The sequence below is a fragment of the Equus caballus genome, chromosome 9 (assembly GCF_041296265.1).
Source record: "Equus caballus isolate H_3958 breed thoroughbred chromosome 9, TB-T2T, whole genome shotgun sequence".
NCBI lineage: Eukaryota > Metazoa > Chordata > Mammalia > Perissodactyla > Equidae > Equus > Equus caballus.
In genome coordinates this window covers 54,268,374-54,292,266 of record NC_091692.1, presented here as the reverse complement: position 1 = coordinate 54,292,266, position 23,893 = coordinate 54,268,374, and the positions used below count along the sequence as shown (strand labels likewise).

At 43.3% G+C, this 23,893-nt stretch overlaps 1 protein-coding gene across 1 annotated transcript; it reads left to right on the top strand.

Annotated features, from left to right (window-relative positions):
- The first annotated feature begins 422 nt into the window (after positions 1-422).
- On the top strand, positions 423-12,761 carry GEM (GTP binding protein overexpressed in skeletal muscle). Its single transcript, XM_001487880.6, has 5 exons — positions 423-830; positions 2,188-2,527; positions 8,740-8,816; positions 9,802-10,006; positions 11,521-12,761. The coding sequence occupies exons 2-5, from the start codon at positions 2,197-2,199 to the stop codon at positions 11,796-11,798; spliced, it is 891 nt and encodes a 296-aa protein (XP_001487930.1). The 5' UTR covers positions 423-830; positions 2,188-2,196; the 3' UTR covers positions 11,799-12,761.
- The last annotated feature ends 11,132 nt before the right edge of the window (positions 12,762-23,893 follow it).

The following is a 23,893-nucleotide window of genomic DNA, read 5'->3' as shown; positions in this document are numbered from 1 at the left end:
TTCCCTGATTGAGGAGCCTCAGCATCCTGGCCCAGAGCTGGAGGGCCGGCAACATTTAGCACAATCTGCTTGGATTCCCTAAGTAAGCCATTTTTCAAAACCGTCTTATTCAAGGTCTTGTCTCCTTTCCTCACCTCTCTCTGGCCCCTTCTCTCTGGGTCCCTGCCAGAGAAGGGAAACAAAGCAGTGTGACGCTCCTCTCCCTCTCTCTTGCAGAGAAAAGGTGACAGGAGGCAGGCAGGAGCTGTTCCCCTTGCAGAAGATGCGGCTCACACAAGCCACTCACGGTGGTTGCAGCCCCATCCTAGAGGCTAAGGGCTCCGCAGGCGCCGGGTTGATCCCTGTGTTTTTTTTTTTTTTTTTTTGGCAAAACAGGGCTGGCAACTCAAATCTGCCTCTTCCTCTCTCCTTTATCCCGACAGCTCGCGAGCGCTTTGCTGGGAAGCGCGATTAAGTAGCATTAGTTAAGTTTTTCCATCTTCCTGTGTCCACCTGGTAAAAATAAAATAAAACAATAAAGGAGCCCAGGATTGAACTGTCGTTATTTTTTAAACCGGGAGAGAGAGATCACATGACTGCGAGTAACTGATTTACAGAAGCGGCCGCAACTCGGAGTTCGCTGCAGAGCCGCCCCTCCCGGCGGGGGCGCTGACGTCACGGAAAAGCCCCGGCGCGGGCCTGCTGGGCGCGCTATAAAGGCGGGGCCGTGGCGGCTGCGGGCGGCGGGCACCGACGGCGGCCACGGCGGGAGCAGCCCCGCGCTCGGCGGCCCGGGATCGCGGCGCGCCCTGACGCACGGACGCCCCCCGCCCCGCAACCGGCGGAGACAAGTAAGGGGGCTGCTTCAGGGCTGTGATTGGGGTGGGGGTGGGCGTTCCCAGCCCGCAGAACTTCCTAAGTTGAGACATGAGCCCCTGGAGCTGCTCTTTGCGCTGTGGTTTTCTATTCGGGGGCCGAGTTTAAGGTGCAAAGAATGTCATTTGTCATCAGCAGCTTCCTTAGTTCAGTTCAGTAGGAGGGTCACCGCCTCATACAGACTGTGGGCTTAGAGGGCATTCCTTAGTGATACTTCATGTTTTTGTTGTTTGAATGCAAGTCAGCTGCTTGTAAGAGTAAAAAACTGGCCGGTCATCCTGGTTAGTGGCCGAGGTGTTGGGGTGTGGAGTGTGAGGGTGAGTGTCGGAAGGGCACTGTCGGTGCATTTCACACTCTCCTGAGTGGATCTTGCTGATTAAGATGTGAATGCTTCTATTTTATCTCAAGTAGCCTGGGAGAACGGACCTCCGTGCAAGAGGAGGGAGTCAGGCGAAGGGAAAGTTGTAGTTAAGTTGTTGAATGCCATTTAGGAGCGTCTTTGGCCTTTGATTTGCTTCAAGAAGGTGGAAATCTGAGTTGAATTAAAGAACTCTTGGCCTGGACATATTTTTTTCAGAGTGAAGCATTTTCTCTGCAAATTGGATGGGTCCGAATGTGAGCAGGTCATTTCTCTGCCAGAAGAAGGCTTGGGGCTGGGATGTTTTAAACGTGATATCTGTGAGCAAGAGGGCAGAGCTGAGGCATAAACCTCAAACAGAAAGTCCTTTCCCCCCCCCCCAAATAATAGCCTAGTCAGGCAGCTGGAGACCATCAGGGCAACTTTACTAAACATGGAAGTTCCAAAAAGTGCTTGTCCAATCCAGCCGTGGGGAGTGATGTCATTGCCACGTGTTTCCCACCAAGACACAAAAGCCTGCTGGACGCTGATGCACTTAAGATTCATGTTTAGACAAGAGCAGCTAACCTGGCCAGCTGGTCCCCAGCTCCATTAAATTGTTGGTTTTTAAGCCATCTCCGGAGGTTCTTGGTTCCTTCTGGCTGCCTTTGTATTGGCTCTGAGTGAGGATCCCAAGGCTTCTTTCATGATGGAGCAAGCCCATGGGCAGTGGGCAATGTTAACAGTACTTTTTTCTCTTTGCAAATGACAGTCTGCCTGAGGAGCTGGTTACTAATAGCGTGTGTGTGTATGTCCACACACTGTTGAAACCCTTTTAGGGTTTGGAGACTGTCTCATTGGTGTTCCTTGTGTTATGGTTGCTTGGTTCTCACCCCATCTAATAAAATATCACTGATGACTGACTGTGTGTTTGAGGCTCCTGAGCGCTCGCTCATGCTTGCTAATGCTGACTTCTTGACCACTTTGCTCTCCAGGACCCAACGATGACTCTGAATAATGTCACCATGCGCCAGGGTGCTGTGGGCATGCAGCCACAACAGCAGCGTTGGAGTATCCCAGCTGACGGCAGGCATCTGATGGTCCAGAAAGAGCCCCACCAGTACAGCCAGCGCAACCGTCACTGTGTTACCCCTGAGGACCACTACCGCCGGAGCTGGTCCTCCGACTCCACAGATTCAGTCATCTCCTCTGAGTCGGGGAACACCTACTACCGGGTGGTGCTCATAGGGGAGCAGGGGGTGGGCAAGTCCACTCTGGCCAACATCTTTGCGGGTGTGCATGACAGCATGGACAGCGACTGCGAGGTGCTGGGAGGTAGGTGGCCCAACCCCAATGGCTTCTGTCCATTACAGTGGTCCAGGCAGGAAGAGCGAGCAAGTGGGTCATTTGTCTGCAGAGTTGGGAACTGCGATTGTGCACTCTTGGCACTGGCTGGGGGAGCTGAGTCCCCAGAAAAGCCCTGGCACAGGCCCTCGGGACTAGAAAATGAAAATGCGCAGAGATAGAACCTGGGCCAGAAAGGGAATTTCTTAGATTCTAGCACTAAAGGGACTGGGGGAGGCTGATTAAAGAGAGCAGAGCCGGAGGATCCCACCTCTGACCTGGACCTTTCAAGAGCTCAATGTAGACGTAGCCTTTTCCCATGGTTATACCTAAAACCAAACCGATTTGAAAACTGTTAGGATGGATTCATCGGTTTGTTTCCACCAATATTAGAGTCTTTTGAGGGTGTAAAATAGTTCAAAAATTTGTATTTGAAATAATAACAATAATTTTTTAAAAAATTTGAAGTACAACAATGATGAAAAATATGTCTGTATAGATTTTAACAGTTTTTCAACACAGTTTTCCTTGTACAATCTCATTTAAAATATTTATTTGCTTAAGCCTTGCTTATTTCCAAAACTGATTTGAGGTGATGTAATCTCAAAAATGCATGTATTCCTCAAATACATGTAAAGCATAGCAGTATATTCTGGGAGGTAATATGAGGATCCCAGTAGCCAATGGTGTTCATACAGAGTCTTTCAGCCACAGCTTCCATCTTGGCATACATTACCAGGTAGCTGGTGTCCCGATTTGCAGCTGTAGAAATGAAGGAAGAATTTTCTAGTGCTTGCCAAAGTGGCATGGTCTGTCTGTACTCTCAGTTCCAACTCACAGCGGAATCACAGACTTCCAGAGTGGGAAGGGGCCTTAGTGACGACGCAGTTCTACCGTCCGCTTCATGCGTAGGAGTCGCACTCCCTCCTCGCTCCTGTCAGCCCATTTCCACTAAATGTTTATTTCTCTTGACTCTTTCTAGTGTCAGGCAGTTCGTGCTTCATGAGGCAGTTCCAGAACTGGGCTATAAATGATGACTCACTGATAGAACAGCAATTTCTCTCCTCACTTCTGGAATCTCAGGGATGATAGCTAAACAAAAGTCCAGGGAGAAATAGGGCTAGTATTCTGCATTTGATTTTCTCTTTCTTTCTAAAGGCTGGTGGGTGACTCGCTATAGGAGAAAGGGAAAGAGGAACTAACATTTCGGATGTGCGTTAGCAATGGGAGAGGCACCTTACTGGGCGTCTTATATTTGCTCCTGTTTATTTTGCTCCTCACAAAATTCCTGCACTCATATGAGTAAACTGAGTCTCAAGGAGACCAAGAGGCTTATCTGGAATCATTCAATGGGGCAGCTGGAATTAGAACTCGGGATTTTATAATCTTAAGTTGGTGCTTTTCTCATTCTGCCACTGACGGGGAACCTGCTATGTGCCAGGCACTTTGCCAAGTACTGCCCACAGGAATTTTTGATAATACTTACAAAAATTGCACCAATTGGGTCTTAATATCCCTATTTTACAGGTGAAGAAATGGAGCCTTTTGAGGTCAAGTGACTCTCCCAGGGTGAAAAAGCTGGTTCATGGTATGGCCAGGGTTCAAACCTAGTTGTGGTTGAACCTAAATGCTCTGATCTTTCACTGTACTCTGCAGGCCCTGGATTTAGCACCCAAGTGCTGTTAAGTACTGTAGCACTTTGGATTGAGTATCATCCAGATGCCTGGCTCTGGGGTACTCAGTAATGGGTAAGGTACAGCATACCCCCTTAGGAAGGAGCTAAGTGTCAGTGGCTATAATTCAGAACAGTAAAATTACTGAATACATTAAGAAGTAACAATACCCTACTTTGGAGATTGACTTAAGGAAGAGATCAACTGAGAGTTTTTGTTTGTTTTTTTAAGAGGGAGGAATTGAAAAAGTTTGTGGATTATAGACTTTCAAAAATGTTTGGCGATTAAAGTAGAGTGGTATCTCTCCAGAGGGTAGTATCCACATAGGTGTAGAGTGGTAAGGAGGCGGACTCATACCTGGCATTGGGGAAGGTAGTCTTCTATATCTGGGAAACCTCTTTGTTTAATGGGGGTTGGGGAGAGAGAGAATTTTTTCCTTACTTCCTCAGAGAATTTTTGACAAGAAGCTTCTCAGACGACCCGTCCTAGCTAATGTGTCCTGTTTGAGTACCTTAATTTATACGTCTAGGACTGCATCCCTTGTCTGCAGGCAGCTGTTGGACTCGCTAGTTGGCTTTATGTTTCCAAGAGGAGGGTTTTCCAAGGCCCCTACATTGTTCTTTTTTTCGCATTAACAAAAAAACTACACAACACTCTCATCATGATTTATCTTAATAAAGATGGATGTTGTTATGGTTATATTTCAATAATCTTATGACTCTCTGTATGCATTTAATGCTATTCATTTATTCATTCATCCGTTTATTCATTCCTAAACAAGTTACTGAACATACACCATGGCACTTGGTGAGGCACTATGGAGACATGCAAAGAATCAGGGGGGTTCTTCCCTCAGGATGCTTACAGTATGTGCAATAGAGATCAGATATACATCAACTATAAATCAAGGTAGGCTGTGATAAGTGTCTTGAAAGAGGTACAAGGAGGTGCTTGGGAATTTAGAGGAGAAAAGATTACTTCTGATTGTGGAAATCAGAAAAGGGTTTATGGAAGAGGTGGTCTCTGAGCTGGACCTTAAGGACCACTGGGATTTGGAAGCCTTGAGATAGGTGAGAAGGCCCTGCACACGTCCATACAGGTAGAAGAAAGAGCACTGGACTTGCCATCTGATGGTGGGGGTTTGGACCCAGCTTTGAGACTGACTGAGCTGGGTGCCCTTGGATGAGATACTTAACCTCTTCAAGCTTCCTCTTTATTAACATAGGGATAATACCTACTTCCTAGTCTATTAGAGGATTAAAGGGGATAACATACATTAAGCTTGTAGCTTAGTTCCTAGCACATAGTAAGTACAGAACGAACGTTAGTTAGAGCTGATTCTGAATCTACCGTTTCCTTTCCGTGGGCTTATCTTCCAAAACTGGCACTTATCATTACTTGTAGTCCCCATACTTTGGTCACTCTTGGCTGGGGCCTTTTGAGATGTGCAGAGGAGACAGGAGCCACTAGAGAAGACAGGTTCTTAGAGCAGGTGTACCTTCGAGGGTTCCTTGGGATCCCTTGAGCTGTGAAAGCTGAAGGCAGTAACAAGTTTTTAGGGGGAGGGATGCTGGAGCCTCAGAACTTTAGAGGAGCAGCGTGTGAAAGAACTCAAGGTTCTTGAGCCAGAACACAGCACAGCACTTGAGCCAGTCTGGGGCAGGAGGACCCCTCAGGCACATTTGGGGTCAAATGAGGAAAGGCAAGTCGAGGTATGATAGTCCAGGGAAAATGGCTACTGGCCACAAGTGTCCAATCATTGAAACTTGACCCCACCCACTCAGGATGCTCTCTCTTGCTATACAGGGTGTGAATGTACGCCCCCAGCTTTCACCTAGAGCACTGGAGCGATGAGGACTTCCCCAGACCCAGGGTACTGGAAAGCTTTACAAGCCAATAGGCCTCCATCCTTTCTTCACATGCCTTAACCTGGGGCAAATTGCAGACTCTTCAGGAATTCCATGTTTGTTTATTTCCCTTTTCCTCACCTGAGTAGCACATAAAGAGCCTAAAGGGTGAGTGACTAAGCGAGGAGGAGAACTAGAGCTTTGGTTACAGGCAGACCCTCTCCTGGTTAGAAGGCCATCAAGCAGGATGCTTTGTGTGTTTGAAGAATCCTTGGGACCTGCAGCCTGAGGCAGTATATAAACCCAGGTGTGGGGCATGTGGGATGGAGATGTATTGTTTTAGGCTCTTGGGTTTAAGCACAATGATTTTTCAGGCAGAGGTGAGTCCATACAGAATGATGCTGTCAGGAACCTTCCAGAACAGCAAAGCAGTTTGGCTGTATGTTCACAGCCATAATCCTTAGTCCACTTTTTCTCTAGACTTGCTCTAGGCTTAATCTAAGAGAAAGTTTGAGTTTGCTTTTTCCCTTAGCTATTGGAATACAGTATGTTTCTATTTGAACTACTGGGGATTCAAGTGAGTCCCTTGGACCTGCTTTTGGGTGGTGAGTGGTGGGCTGAGGGCAGAGAGAGTGCTTTATTGAGTTTTCTAAGCACGGGGAGGGCTTTTAGAGAAAAGGTGAAAACTCGGAGGTATTAAGGGGCGGTCAACCCTCCGACCGCATCTGTGCTGCTCCAGCTCTGATGATTTCCATTTGGTTGTATAAATGTGTCTATTGAGGTCGTGAGGCCCTCCTCTGCAGTAAACCAAATGTACGTCCTACTGTGATCCTGTTCACGCTGCATATTGTGGCCAGCAAACATGATGGGCATAGCAGATTTTTAATCCCCTGGTGGAAAACAATCACCATTGATGAGGAGAATGACACCTAGAGGAGGTGGGGAAATTGACAGAAAGACAGAGCCATCCCTGGTTACCTTTCTTCTCGTTTGTCCACATTTTCCTTCCTTTCCCGCTCCTGATTCTAATTCCTTGATAAAGAAGCATTGAACCAGGAACACTGCTTTTTATAAACTCCTCATGATTATAAAGCAAGAAATGTCATTGTTCTCCCAGAGTAGCCTCTTAAGCTAAGATTTACCTGTAGTAGGAAACGCTGAGTATGGCAAGCACTGAATTCCTTCATCTGAAAAAGTGATGAGAACAGCTAACACATATTACATTTTTACTTTGTGCCCAGGCTTAATATATGTAATTGTCACACAGCCCTAAGGCGTGGATACTGTTATCAATCCGATTTCACAGATAAGGAAACTGAGGCTCAGAGAGCTTAAGTAAGTGGTCCAGGGCCACATAGCTAATAAGGGATGGCACCCAGATTCTAATTCAGGTTTGCTTATGCTCACAGCACAATGCTATATTTATCATTCATTGCTTCATTCATTTGGTAAGTATTTACTGAGCGCCTGCAGGCACTATCATGGGTACCGGGGGATATAGCAGTAAACAGCACAGATGCAAATCTCTGCTTTAACATTCTAGGGGCAGAAAATAATAAGTGAGTTCAATGGATTGCATGTTAGATGGTGATAAGCACAATAAAGAAAAATAAAACAGGGAAGAGAGTGGGGAATGTTGGTAGGGGAGAGGTGTTACAATTTTAAATAGATGGTCAGAGAACACCTCTCTCAGAAGGAGGTAAGGGAAAAAGCCTTTTGGATATTTGAGGGAACAGATTCCAGGCAAAGGGAACAGCAAGAAAAATGACTAAAAAATCATTGTGAAAATTATAATTTTCAAATGGTAAAATTCAAAACAGGAAACCTCATTGTGAAAATAGAGTGGAGATGGGCTCAGTTGTATGGAGTTGATGGGAATCCCTCTTGCAAAAATTCCAGTGAAGGGGCCCCCCCCACCCGGGGCCCCCCCGACCCCGGCCCCGCTCCCCGATTTTTCCAGGCTGGAGCTGTTCTGGCCCATTGTACTGCATTCACCCTTCACCTCCCCTCAATCTGGGCTCAAGTGCAGGAAGGGAAGTTTCCATTACCATGTAGAGCTGGAGGCTGCACTTCTGTTGCACTTAAGATGGAAAAACAAACCCGTTTATTCCTAGGGGGCTGTATTTTTTTAAGGAAGAAAGCTTCAGCCAAAGCAGAGATAGTCATTAAGATTTTTTCCTTGCACTTTTCAAAAGAGGAGAAATGTCCCTGAGCTCAAAGCTCCTGGAATTGCCAGTGAATGTGCAGTAATCCCCCCACTGGAGGGTGCAGTGGATCTCCATGTAAGGCTCATGAACAGGGCTTACAGTTCCACTGGGCAGTTAGTATTTTCTCATGGAATCATCTGTTGAATCTGAGTCAAAGGCTCTAAAGTGAGTTTATCCTCGTAAATGTTTCCTTGTAGAAAGGTTGAGGAATGATGAAGGCATGCCTTTCGCTTCGAGTGGTTTAGTGATGCACGTTCTGAAGACGTAGCTGCTCTGCTCAGTGAGTCCTGGAGGAATATATGTAGACTGTTGTTGAAAGTGATTAAAAAAATAGTAATTTGCCTTTGCGGATATCTGTATATTTACATAATTAATTGCATAGTTAGTAAGTTTATTTTCTAGCATAATTTTCTACGTGACCCTCATATAAAAGTGTTGCCTGTTTGACTACAATATTACTACTCTTTGTTTTCTAGAAGATACATACGAGCGAACCCTCATTGTTGATGGGGAAAGTGCAACAATTATACTCCTGGATATGTGGGAAAATAAGGTATGCAGAGCCCACAGCTCTCTGTAAATTCCTCAGGGCTTGCCTTCCAACAGGCTATTTGGTGCAAGGATGACCTTGCCCTTTTTCGTGTTGCAGGTGAGGTGGGCTCATTTTCTTGATTAAAAGCGTTTACTGGGAACCCGGCCCTATGGTGTAGTGAAGCTCGCATGTTCTGCTGTAGTGGCCCGGGGTTCGTGGGTTTGGATCCCCGGTGCAGACCTAGCGCCTTTTATCAAGCCGCACTGTGGCGGCAGCCCACATAAAATGGAGGAAGATTGGCATAGATATTAGCTCAGAGCCAATCTTCCTCAAAAAAGTAGAAAGCTTTTATTTCTGTAGTATGAGACTATTCTAAGGAATAGGCTGTTTGCAAATGTGCTCTGACTAACAAGCAAGTTGTAATGATTTGTCCTTAGTTCTTAGCAAAAATACAAAAAGGTATATTTGTTTTAGGGAAAGTACCAACAAGTACGGATGATAATTTAAAATTGTATAAAACCACATTATATGAAGTTGATGTTCTCGATATTAGTCTTCAGCATTTGGTTTTTAAAGATTTTGGGTTCTGAGCATATATGCTACGCTTTCTGTTCATTGAGAACCCTCCTAGTCTCATAAAAAGATTCTTAATTTCTTCACTTGAGAAGGGGGAGTTTTTTGAACACCAGAAAAAGGCTCATTCTTGGTAGTTGAGATAGAAAGTGGAAATATTGTTTGGCAGAGTCATATAATTTATGAGCTCAACTCAAGCTGTAGGAGGAATTGGACAGTAAAGACTTTTTGGCATAAGTACTTGATGGGCTAGCAGTCTTTACAGCCACCAGACACCTTGCAGGCCTGGAAGACTGATGCATTGGGGCACTGGAGTAAATTTTCTTGCTTATTCATATCAGCAGAGGTACTTTAGGATACACGTCATTTCTTCGCAAACTGACTCCTCATTTACCAGGCCATCCTGAGCTCATGGAGCATCTGCTCATTTCAGGGGGAAAATGAATGGCTCCAAGACCACTGCATGCAAGTTGGGGATGCCTACCTGATTGTCTACTCCATCACAGACCGAGCCAGCTTCGAGAAGGCATCTGAGCTGCGAATCCAGCTCCGCAGGGCCCGGCAGACAGAGGACATTCCTATAATTTTGGTTGGCAACAAAAGTGACCTGGTGCGGTGCCGGGAAGTGTCTGTATCAGGTAAGGGAAGTGGTGGCAGTATCATAGAAACAATCTCTGGGTCACTTTCATTTTCCTTCAGACAGGTGTTCTTCCCTTTCTCTTTCATGAAGCTGGAACCAGGGACTCATTAAAATGCCACACGGAGTTTTATGTATGCTCTAAGACTCCTACGTTTCCAGTAGATTGTCTCTGTGCTGGTTGTTGTTCCCTTGTCCATCTGGTCTACCTGCAGGATTCCAATTTCCCCAACCCAAGGCTTTCCCTGGAATTCCTTTAGGGAAAAGATCATGCTCAGGAATTTATTGGCAGTCCTCAACCTTTTCTTCTTGTCCTTTCTGTTCCACAGAGAGATCTCAAGAGTCCAGGAAGGTGAAAGTAGCATCTTATGCAAGAAGGATGGGAACTCTGATTTAAGGAGCTGTGAGGAAGAGTTCCATTGAGAATTAGAATTCTACTCTGGCTGCCTCTGGTCCTGTAGACCCTAGAAACACCTTCATAGCTCCCACCTTTGGCTTCCTGAGTTTTAGTTAAGGCATTAGTCTGACGGTGTCAAAGGTACATTTTCATATTTAGTTTAGGGATAATTCCTGTTTGCTGAATGGGCAGCCAAGTGCTTGAGATTTTATTGGCCTAATACAGATTGGTCCCTGGTATAGTGGTAAAAAATAGAACACTGCATTGCCAGGCTCGCTCAGGAGAGAAGAAACCTGAAAGACTTAATGTACACAACTAATTTGGGAATGTCTTACTCTTGGGGAATGACTGTTTTCAGTAATCATTTTTTCCTAACCAAAACTTGGACACGTGGTCATTGAACACAATGGAACATTTGAAATTGAGACTGTTCCAGAAAAGCTTGCTGTATAGTTTGCTGTAACTGTATTTTACATTTGTGAAATCCTCAACATTTTTTCAAAATAATCTCATCAAAGCATAACTTTTTTTTTTAAGAGAGGAAAGCGAAATAGTAGGATTCTTATTTTCAATTCAGGAAACTGAGTCAGGAGAAAGAGTTCAGAATGTGAGCTTGAGCATAAAACCGGCCTAAATTCACATCTGCCACTTACAGGTTATGAACTCCCTCAAGCTTTTAAAAGACCTCTCTCAATTTCCTCATCTGTCTGAAAGGGATAATGTATTTTTCAAGATTGTTGTGAGCATTAAAAAAATGTTTATAAAGCATTTAATTCAATTCCCAGCACACAGTAAGTACAATAAATTAAGGCTATGTTTTTTATTGTTATAATTAACATTACTATATTTGATGAAACGGGACCTTCACACAGTGAATTTATGATGGACCGGATCTAAAGCCCATCCCTCCTGCTTTCAGGAATCTTCCTATGAGATTCTATATATGCTCTGGGAGGACATATGTCACAGTGGCCTCTGATATGCCACTGCATATGTGACTGACTTAGGGTCACCTTGAGAACAATCTAGAGTTGGGAATCATCCAGCTTGGCTGTGTGCTGTGTAGGGTCATACTGTGCAGCCCCTCTGACTTTCCTCTCCCCTCCTTTCCCTACCAGAAGGGAGAGCGTGTGCTGTGGTGTTCGACTGCAAGTTTATCGAGACCTCTGCCGCTGTCCAGCACAACGTGAAGGAGCTGTTTGAGGGCATAGTGCGGCAGGTCCGCCTTCGGCGGGACAGCAAGGAGAAGAATGAGCGGCGGCTGGCCTACCAGAAGAGGAGGGAGAGCATCCCCAGGAAAGCCAGGCGCTTCTGGGGCAAGATTGTGGCCAAAAACAACAAGAATATGGCCTTCAAGCTCAAGTCCAAATCCTGCCATGACCTCTCTGTGCTCTAGGCACCCAGCATCACCCAGATGTCCCCCTGGTGGACATCGTTGAAGACCATTGGGACCAATAATCTATATTAGATTGGATTCTTAAGTATTGTTAGATGTGGCTTCCTCTTATACAGCCGGGAATTAACATGTTAGCCTCACGGGCAGCATAATGCATGGGAAATGAAAGATCTTTGTAAGGAATCAGTATTTATTTACAGGAAAAGCCTGATCTTGCTACTTGAACACCTAAGACTCGTTAGAGGATGTGTTTGGTGTTCACATGTGTTTCCTCTCCTTTTGAATAGTAGGGAAATGAAGCCTACAAAAGAATGCCTAGAACAAGAACTTTTCATTATTGAAATGTTGCCTAGTGTTCTGCTATGTGAATTTAAGGCCAATGGGTCATAAATATAGGAAAGCTGTCAAAGGGTTTATTCAAAGGAGGGAGAACTTCTTTCTCTGTACTTTATATTCGTGGAGCTAGGATTATAGAACTGGGTTCATGATGGTTATGATTGTTACTGCTCTGTCAAGCTGTGAAAAGAAATTATGGACCTTGCTGGAAACTAAAGCTTAGCAAAGAATTTTTGTTCAGTACCCACAGTTGGGGATCCAGAAATGGATAGAATTGGGAACTGATACATGTACTACTTATGGGTTCAAAAATTATATCTTTACTTCTGTGTCTTATAATTCTTATTTAGGGGGAAGTTATTTTAATCAAACTCTACTTAGTCAAGCTACCTTTTATGTTTCATTATTTTTTAAATCATAGGGCCATCATAAAAATATTTTTAAAATCTGAATTGTTGGTAACCTGGAGTGCAAAATGACAAATTTTTAAATATAATCAAAGGTCTGAATTTTTATAAAACATAAAAAATAAATACTTCTAGTATTTTGGGTTGAACCTTGTATGCCATAGCTCTGCTCTATTTATTATTATTTTGCAAAATAATAACCATTTTAACATTTGATAAAGCATATTTATGAACATATTTCTTAAGAAGAAAAATGTCCATTTTATTACCATTTTCTATCTTTTTCAGAATATGCAAGTTTTTACCTATATGTCTTATAATAAAAGAAATAAAATCTTTGGAAAAAAAAGACATTCTTAAATGTTTTTCCTCCCCAAACAAGATTGTGATTATTTTGATAAACCTTTTAGAGCAGGCACATTCTAAAGAAACATACCTGTGATTTTATTTTTTCTTTTCATTAGCAATAACCCAGTCATTAACTGTTTTATAGAGTATCCCCCAAATCTCTCTATTGGAGCCATGATTCTCAGTCATGCCAAGTTATTTTTGGCTGATACAGTTGGGAAGTATTTGGGGTCATCCAAATGCTAAGTTACAGTAAAAGCCAGATTGATCCTTTCTTTGGTCTTGCAAATTCCTGATGAGCAAATGTACCTTGTTTTGCTCCCTGAAGGCTTGTGGTCCAAAGCTTGATCAAAGCATTAGAGGAAATTATAAAGGATTAGGAAGAGGAAAAAAAGGAAACTGGTGATTTTCATCTAGAGATCTGGCCAAGGCAAGACTTTAACCAAATTCTCCACTTTGACAATGCGATTTGACGTTAATCATGTGGCATCTGTCCAATGGCGGTGTGTAACCCTTTTACTGGAATGAAACTTCCTGGTGTTCCCCTTTCACACCTCTGGCCCCTGCATGCACCCTCTTTCATTCTCACCTCCCTGTCTGAGTGACAATCGTGGGACCTTGCATATTGCCTAAAGCAACACTGTTTTACAGTTTTACAAGGTATCTCTTAGTTTTCTCGGGCCTCTCCTCCTTTTTCCATGTCAAGAGCAAATTTCCCATCTCTCTGCATCTTTTAATTGCTCAAGGAAACCATACAGGGAAGTGATAAGAGTAAAGATTCAGCCCTAGGGTGAATCTTGGCTGTGCCGCTTCACATCAGTGTGTCTTTTTAGTAAAGATTAAACCTTTCTAACCATCAGTTTTCTCATCTGCAAAATGGGGTTGCTAATAATACCTATCTTGTAAGGTGGTGAGATGAATGTCTTTTAATCTTCCATACCATAAAGAGCTCAAGAGATGTCAGTTTTTATTGTCGTATATCTTCCATTCTGCATAAATTAAAGTTAGTTTTATATGTCTGTCTCCCCCAGTTGGAATGGAAACTCCTTAAAATCAGGAACCCATACTTCTTTTCCTTTGTATCCCTCTGCTCTCTTCAGTGCATTGCCTTGCATACGTTGGGGTTTTTATAGTGTTTCTTACTGAATTTAATAGATCTTCCCAATGGCCCTGTGAAGTTGACAGGCCATTTTACAGCAAACAAGTTCAGGGGGATAAGTGACTTGTTCAAGTTTGATCAGATGTTAAGTGTCTAGGCTGGGACTGGAGTTCAGACGTGACTCTGAGTCATTTGCATATTCTGTATCAAAACTGTTTCCCATGAGCACAGCTCTTTTCATCCCCACGTGCCACCACATATGCACACACATGTTCTTTATCCACACGATTCTCTGTTCTCACAAATTTTCAACCTTTCTCCTCACTTATTTTAGCTCTTGCCAGCCAAATGGCCAACAGCTCCCAAGCCTTCCACACTTAAGGACGTGTTCAAAATTGTCCCACTGGGGCTGCCTCACCTTGAGCCAGGGCAGGACAGGGCAGGATGCATTTCAATCTGAGAAGCTTTCGGTTAAGAGGTACAGCTCTGGAGTCAGACAGACCTGGGTTTCAGTCTGGTTTTATCACCTACTAGATGTGTGACCAGGAGTAACTTCCTTATCCTCTCGACCCCAGTTTTCCCATCTGTGACATGGGATAACAATAATGCCTACTTCCCAGTGTTGTGGCGAGGATAATGTGAGACCTGCAAAAGTGTGAGTTATTGTCCCAGGAGAACTCTGACTCCTTTGACTCTAATGCGGTCTTCACACCTTCAGTCACTCACACATTCTTCACATGCTGTTGGGCACCTGGCTGGAAATATGGTGACTAAGACATTGTCTTGGTCCTCAGAGCCCTTGAGAGTAGTAAATTTGTCCTGAATAGCCAAAGGAGATGGCATTGGGGATAGGAAGAAATGAAAAAAACTGTGACAGGATTATACTTGAGAGGGACTGGGTTTGCTGCCATTACATAAAATTCAAATGAAGGAAAAAATGATTATTAAAATGATTGGCTTCAATGTGGAAAAGTAAATTGGGCTATTTTTTAAAATTCCATTTGGGGGAAGTAAGAGCATTGGATAAAGTTTGGTTTTTAGTATCTGGCACTTTTGCTTGCTAATACATGACCTCTTCAATACAGGGAAAGAGGCAGGTGATTATGAATTCGCATGGCCAAATTGATGGAGCTCCTGCTTGTGCAAGGAGACAATCCCACTGTGGAGAAGCCTCAGTGGGAGAGGGCAGGTCTGCCTTTAGGAAGCGTATCATCTAGTTAGCTTATGATGTAGCAGTGGGATGTGAGAGGGGTGGTGAATGAGGACAACTGCACAAAAACCTAGACTACAATGTAGACAATAAGAAGGGGCCAGCAGAGACATGTGAAGTAAGGCAGTTGGAGCTTGGCTGGGAGAAAGGGTTCCTTGCTTGACTGCTGCAATCATGGACGTCTTGGAGGAAGTGGCATTGAGCTGGATCTTGAAGACTACTCAAGATTTCCACAGGTAAGGTTGGTGGAAGGAAAGAAAAAGGGAGAGGTTGGGCTATGTAAAGAAAATAGCATAAGCAAGGGCAGAAAGGCAGGAAAAAGAAAAAGCTGTTTAGAAAAATGATAAAAGTACAGTTTGGCCAGGAGTTTTCTGAGAGGTGGTTAAGTGAAGTGGTTAAATGCTTGAGGCTTGGAATCAGATAGACATAGTTTCAAATTCTTAGTTGTTAGGTGTAGTGGATTGAATAGAGTTCCCCCCCAATTCGTGTCCACCTCAAAATGTGGCCTTATTTGGAAATAGGGTCTTTGTAGATGTAATTAGTTCAGGATCTCGAGATGAAATCACCCTGTATTTAGGGTGGGCCCTAAATCCAATGAGTGGTGCCTTTATAAGGGAGAGGAGAAACAGCGATTTGGACACAAAAGAGACACCCAGGGAAGAAAGCTGTGTGAAGATGGAGGCAGATGCAGCTGCGAGCCAAGCAATGCCTGGGACCCCCAGAAGCTGGAGATGGAAGGAAGGATTCTCCCCTAGCGCCTTCTGAGGGAGTAAGGCCCTGCCGACATCTATCTTAGATTTCTAGCCTCCAGAACTGCAAGAGAATAAATTTTTGCTGTTTTAAGGCACCAAGTTTATGGTAATGTCAGCAGTGCAAGGAAATGAAATACATTTCCTTGCAAGTTACTTAGCCTCTATGAGTGTCAATTTCTTCATGTGAAAAACAAGGCTAATACTCATCTCAAAGGATTATCATGAGGATTAAATGAAGAGCATTTAATTTATTGTCAATCCAAGAGGTGGAGAGTGAGCAAACTGGAAGATCAGCTGGAAAGCAAGTGGAGAATATGTCGATTTCCAGGCTGAGAAGTTGAGATTTGCTTCAGAAGGCAATGCAGGCGCTTGAATATTTCCAAATAGGGTGTGACAAATCAAGTGGTGCTGCTTTAGGACACCACTCAGGAGAGCTGACCTGGCAGGAACCGGAAGGCATGAGAGCCCCACTAAAGGAGACCAGTGAAGAAGCCACCAGAACACCTAGCCTGGTGTATTGACTAACGTGCTCCTGGCAGAGGGAAGGAGTCGATCATCGGGGGAAGCCTCTGCTCAGAATGTCCATTGATGTGTTCATTGGACTTACAAGGTGCACATAACTGGCAGTGTTCAAGGTTCTGTACAAGGAATACTCACAAAACAATGAAGCCTGATGCCTACAACAACCAGAGAGCATTGCAAATGACAGAGAGTGAGAGAAAGGCAGCAGAGTGGGGCAGACCCAAGTGTCAGCCGAGGCCCTGGTTATAAGATTACACTGGAGTAAGGGTGTGGATTCCAACTTTGCCTAGAAAGCCATAAAACAAGAGACCCTAAACCATCAGTAGAGGTCCAGTCTAACTCCTGAGGAAATGAGGAAGTTAATATTATACCCTGCTTTTCTTTAATGTGTCTAGGGAAAAATGTGTGCAAACCTGGGCTTAGAGGTTTTTAGCAAAAGAATGCTATTGTCTGCACAGGTGGCTGTGTGTGCATGCATGTGCACACATGTATGTTTGCACATGAGTGCACATGTGCATATGTGCATGTTTTGGGGAGGGGAGGAGAGGTGAGAAGGAGAGGGCTCATAGTTGAAGGAGAAGCAGAGTACTGCAATCAGAGTAACTTCAAATATCAACTAGACTCTCATCCTGCTCCATTTTTCAGTATATTCCAAAAATGGCGATGTTGTCAGTGGTCTTATTTATTTCAGCGTCTACCAAGGAAACTGAGTATTCAAGAGGTGCCTGTCCTTTCTAAAACTCAAAACAAGTTGTAATTTAAGTTTGCTGGCATTGTGGTCAAATAAGTCAGTATGCCTGGGTCTTCTGTTGTGCTGAAGTTTTTAACCACTTGATTAGAAGTAGAGAAGCTACCCATTTACTGTTATTAGAAAAACCAAAATGCAAGAGAATAAGAGATACTCACAATGGTGTCACCCAGAGGCCCCAGGGCGGTTGTTTGACGTGGAGAAATCCGGCTGCCTTGTGAGTAATTCGAAACAGTTTTGGAGGGCACTTTCTTGAAAGGTGTTTGCAATTTTATATACATATACATACACATATGCATATGTACATACCTAAATATGCATATGTATGTGTACACGCACACACATACATACATATACATGTTTACTCCAGCTTTGTTTAAAGGCTAGGAATAATAGTAGCATAGATGGCAGATGTTTTAAAATGAATATCAGATGAAAGAATTATGGCCCCCACGTGAATGTTGGCAGAGGTGCCTTATTAGGAGTATCCATAGACACAAAGAAAGAGTGATATCGAACCTGAAGTGAGTTCGCTCACCCGTTGCACAGCAAGCCAATCTCTGACACTGGGTATAATGGAAGAAAGTAGGAATTTTATTATTGCACAGCGCTGAGCAAGGGGAGAGGGCAGCTAATGCTGAAATCCCAAACCCCCTGAAAAGCTAAAAGGAAGTGTTTTTTATTTGGGGTTTTAGGGAGAGGAAGGGGAGCATATGGCTTTGCTGATTGGAGCTTTCCCACGAGCCTGTATCTCTTTGCGGGGAGGAGATAGTGAATCCAGGTGCTTATGCTTGGCGGTGTCTGTCTCCATGGAGAACAGTGGATTCTGGAGCCAGGAAGCCAGGGAGTAAGCAGGGAATGAGTGTTTTGGTTTTAACCTCATATATGCTGGGTTTAATGTAGGGAAACCAATATCAGGGCTGGTATTAAGAGCAAGTGTGCCAGGAGATGGGCAAAGCACAGAGCTGTGTGGAGTCAACACAAGCAGTCACTCAACTTTTATTTGACTAAAAAAACATAATCAGATATACTTGAAAGCAGTAATTTCTTTTTTGTAAACATCAGGTCAGACAAGGCAATGAGGTGGTATTGGAAATCCTATTAAAAGATCCAAAGGAAATTGCCTTGTGATTCATCAATTTGATTATAAGATGGAGCTGGTGGCCAGCCGTAATGTGTTTCAATATTTGGAAACAGCAGTGTGAGAACCCTGGATTATTTGAGGAATGATTGGACAAAAGTAGTTCTGAGCTGAGGTGGAAAAAAAATGAGTGAAACCAGGGCCTCCAGATGTCTTTCAGATGACAGCTGCACCATGAATCTGCAGGGCAAGGAAGCCGGCAGGTGGCCTGAGTGGAACCCTCACCACACCTTCCCTTAGCCCTGGGGGAGGGGCACAGTTCACTGCCATCTGAATTATCTGAGTCACAGCCAAGATTATTATATGTGTGTTATTATTATTGTGTATTATAATTATATGCATCCATAAGGATGGTAGTGGCTAATTGTTATGACTTCGATAAATTAACATTTGTTAAGTGGAGCCCAGTGTGCCTGATGGTGAGCCACAGTTCACAGCACAGCAGGCTTTGAGGGGCCACATGGGGAGGTCGAGGCAGAGTGCAGAAAGAAAGGGGGGAAGGGGCACATGACTTTGTTAGGATTCGTGCTTTGGGGTTCCCAGGCTAAGGCAGGATTAGGCAATTGAAACCAGACTTTGCTTTTCTTAGCAGGTCTATCAAAACTTACTTGTCCCAGGTGCAGGCTTCCGGCAGAGGGAGGCGTTGTGTGAGAGGTTTTGATAAGTGCAAATATCTTACATCCAGAGAACACTGGTCTTGGAGTTAAAACCTTAGACACCGTAACTGGCTTTGCTAATTGTTAGTGAGCTTTAAAATCCTCATATATAAAATAAGAAAAGTGATACCAACCTCACAGAGTTTTTAAGATGACAGAATGAAATAAGTAAACATGATTTATAATTTCTAAAGAGTATTCAAATTTCTACAGTTAGTAAAGTGCTAAGCACAGATGAGGCGGTGTTAGGGCTTGTTTGCACATCAATGGGTGCAACGATGTTTGAGGGAGAATTACAAGCGTGTCTGACTGGCATGAGGAACAGATCTTTTGGAGTAGGTGGATCTTTCAGTGCCCACCGCTAGCTTACCCCTTGGATTCCAGAATGCAGACACTCACCTACTTTGCTGACAATATTGGACTGGCCTTGATTGTTGTCCCTTGGAATGTATAAAGGCAGTTAAAAAACATTAGAGGTTGGGAAACTTCCAACGCTCTCTCTTTTGGCAGCAAAAGAAGGGAATTCTTAATTTGATTTCTTTTCTTTTTTATTTACATATATTACTGTATGGAGACTCTCAAAGACGTGCTATTTTAGGCCCTGAAGATGAGACATTTAACTCATAAAAAATCAGATTGATAGTGACCTTGTCCATTTCCCTGCTTTTAAGATAAATGGGACGCTAGGGTTTCACAGGTGCTTCTGGTTACAATTGTGAATAGAAGAAAGAAGACAGAGTGGACACAAAGAACCTGCCTCCTTTGTGACTGAGAAGGAAGATGCAGGCTGTGTAGCCATGTGAGAGGATAGCTGAAAAGATGGGGTGAAGCGGCCGAGAGGAGGGTAGATTCTGCTGTCCGGTTGTCCAGGTTTGACGCCCGGCTCCCCCGGTTCCCAGCTGGGTAACTTGGGCAAGTAACTTAATCTTTATTAGGCTCAGTTTTTTCATCTGAATGAAGAAATTGAATAAATGAATTTAAAAAGTTATCTATTTCTTAAGTTTTGCGGGGAATAATGGGAAAATGCATACAACACACAGTCCGTGGCACATGATGTTAGCTCATAAACTTTTAGCTATGTTTTATTTATTTATTTATTTTCAAACAAAAACCAAGAGCCTTCAGAGATTAGTTCTAGGAGGAAGTCTGGAAGTAGAGAGGGCCTATCTAATGAGAGACTGTCCTACTCTGTCATTTTAACTTGTCACCTTCCTCTCAGGCTGTCTTAGTACCATTCTGGGGGAATCCAGCCTTAAAACCCCGGCCAAACGGTGGGCCAAACTCCCTGCCAAAGGAGTTCCCCTTAGTGGCTGAGAACAGGCTAAAAGTTTCAAAAAGACTTTACTGAATTCTGAGGTTGCCAAGCAAACCGTCTTCTGCATGTAAACAGTATCGTCTACAATGGCAGAGGTAATTAGCCCCCAGTCCCTGGGGTGTATGTTGGATGCCTATCGTCTCAGGCCTCTTGCCTGGATTGCTTGTTTCCCAGCTTCCAAACTTGCCTTCAGTAGAGTTCCCCTAAGTTCCCCAAGTAGGAACTACCTAGATAACTTGCCATAAAGACCCAGAGAAGCAGATGCCATCTCTGTTCTCTGAAGTTCTAGTGCTTTCCTTCTTAATCCTAGTTTACTGAGATGTAGGTCTCAGAAAGGTGTACATCTTCCTTCCCTAGATGACTGGCCCAATGTTTCTCCTCACATTGGGTGAGACTTTCACCCTCCCCCACCATGGGATTTTTATCCTCGAAGGTCCAGCCACAATGTCACATGCCAACCTTTCCCAAAGTGTGTCCCTTTGCTCTCCATGGTATTCACGTGAATTCTGATGAAAAGGGTGAATTCCATGGTCAAATACATTCAGGGGAAATTAGGTTAAAGAAAGTGAAGTAGGTTTCTTTCTTTTATTGTGGTACAAAATGCATAAAATAAAATTTACCATTGTAACCATTGTTAAGTGTTCAGTTCTGTGGCACTAAGTACATTCACATTGTTGTGCAACCATCACCACTATCCATCTCCAGAACTTTTTTGTCTTCTCCAACTGAAACTCTGTACCCATTAAACAATAATACCCCATCCCCCTTCCATTCATCCCCTGGTGACCACCATTCTACATTCTATCTTTATGAATTTGACTACTCCAGGTACATCATAAAAGTAGAATCACACAATATTTGTTCTTCTGGGCCTAGTTTATTTTACTTAGCATAAAGTCTTTAAGTTCCTTCCACATTGTAGCATGTGTCAAAATTTCATTCCTTTATAATGTTGATACAGTTTCCTTTGGGGAACCACTTCCTCTCTAAGGTGAGTGAGAGAGAGGGAGAGGTTCTCCAAAAGGAAAAATGGTGTATCCATAAATGTATCCAAAATTTTCTTTATCCATTTATCCATCAAAGGACACTCAGGTTGCTTCCACATTTTGATTATTATGAAAAGTGCTGCTATGAACATGAATGTACAAATATTTGTTTGAGTCCTTGCTTTCAATTCTTCTGTAAATATACCCACAAGCGGAATTGCTGGATCATATGGTAATTCTATTTTTAATTTTTTGAGGAATCTCCATACCGTGTTCCACAGCAGCTGCACCATTTTACATTCCCACCAGCAATGTACAAGGATGCTGATTTCTCCATACCCTTGCCAACACTTTCTATTTTCTGGTTTTTGTTTTATAACAGCCATCCTACTAGTGAGAAGTGGTATCTCATTGTGGTTATGATTTGCATTTACCTAATGATTAGTCATGTTGAGCATTTCTTGATGTGCTTATTTGTGTATTTCCTTTGGAGAAATGTCTATTCAAGTCCTTTGCCCATTTTTTAATTGGGTTATGTGTTTTTGTTGTTCAACTGTAGAAGTTCTTTATATATTCTGGATATTAGTCCCTTATTAGACATGATTTGAAAACATTTTGTCCCATTCTGTGGGTTACCTTTTCACTCTGCTTACAGTGTCCTTTGATGCATAAACATTTTTAATTTTGATGAAGTCCAATTTATCTATTTTTTTCTTTTTTGCCTGTGTTTTGGTGTCATATTTAAGAAATTACTGCCAAATCCAATGTTATGAAGCTTTCCTCTGTGTTTTCTTCTAAGGGTTTTATAATCTTAACTCTTATGTTTAGGTCTTTGATCTATTTTGAGTTAATTTTTGTATGTGGTGTAAGATGAGGATCCATTTTCACTTTTTTGCATGTAGAAAACAGTTTTCTTACATCATCTAGAGTGTATTGGTTGCAAGCAACAGAGATTGAGATAGGGCAATTATTGGAATAATTCTACATAGCTCATAGGAATTAAGGGAACATCTGAATGGTGAAATCTCTGGAAGTATACAATATGGGAAAGACTCAGGAATCTTAGTAACAGGAACTCAAGGACTGTTTTTAATGGTGCTGTGATCTGAGAGACTCACCTCCAACAATCTGTGTGTTTGTACTTCTGTGCTGGATATCATATTGGGCTGGGGGCCTGTAGGTAGGAGTACGTGTATATGTATCTGTGCGTGTGTTGAGGATGAGACTGCATTGTCACTGAATGGTCTCAACAAACAAGACCACATGAAATTCAGGGTTGAGGTGAGTGGGAGGGAGGGACTGTTTCTCCAAAGGAAAACCAGAATGCTGTTAGAAAACTAGGGGGGAAGAGGTACCAGCAGGTTGGTGCCCACTACTTTTCTTCACTGAAAACTTTCTCAGAGCTGTTGATATTGCTTTGTGAATCTTGGGTAGAAAGGAATAAAATATGCAATGTTTCCCATACCCATTTGGCCAAGAAACTCTTGGGAACATCTTAGAAGATTAATATTCCACAGAACATGTGCTGGGAAATGCACTCATATGTTAATAAAAAGAGCTATGTACTTGTACAATAGCAAGCTCAATCCTGGTTCTCTTTTCTTTAGTGTGTAAATTAGAGCCATCTTAGACAAAGGGCAATGACGCACGTCACATACATATAAGTGCTGAGCTGAAGTGGGTCTGGACTTGCCAAGTTCATGCTGGGAAGCTGGGAGTCAGAGTCAAGTTATCCCTTTTATAATCTCACAGCCTTAGTGACGACTTCACGTAAGCCAAGCAGAAATATAGTTTATGATTTTTTTTTGATGTGCATATTATCTATGTAATGGGTACAAATTTCTCTGTGACATTGAGGTGCAAGAACTGACACATTTCTTTATTTTTTTTAATAAAATTAAATTTAGCCCAGCCCTTCCTCAGCAGGGTGGTCTTTTTGGGAGACCTCTACTTCATTGGATTATTCATGAAACCATGGGATTTATTCAAGGCCAAAACAGTTGGTCTCTAGGGAATGGTTACTCTCATCACCATTGTTCTTTCTGATATACAAAGTACCCCATGGGTCCTGTCCCCACCATGTATTGGGCACCGACACTCTGGTGGGGAGGTTCCTGAGATACACCCCCACACTGTTTGTCTCCCCTGACTTCATGCTCCGAATGGGGCTCTTAGTGTGGCTCCCCAAATCTCTTAGCATCCCACTTCTGCAGTCACTCATGAAGCCGAACCCAAATTGAAGTCCTCTTGCCTGTGGGGTGGTACAGTGGGAGCCTGGGATCGCCCTGCAGAAGTGCCATCTCCTCCTCCTCGGGCACTTAGTGAGACAGCACCAACTCTTAGGGTAAGTGAAGTGCAGACCAGTAATCAAATTTCAATCCCCTGGGGTTTTGAATATCCCAGGTCCCTGTCCACAGAGTTTCTGATTAGGTACCAGAGTGAGGCCCAGAACCAGCTCCCTGGGAGAGTCTGATACAATAGGTCTTCTGACCACACTTTGATGAGCATTGGCCCAGACCTTGGGACAGAGGCCTGATAAGGCATTGATAAGACCCTGGGTAGAAAAAGCTCTATC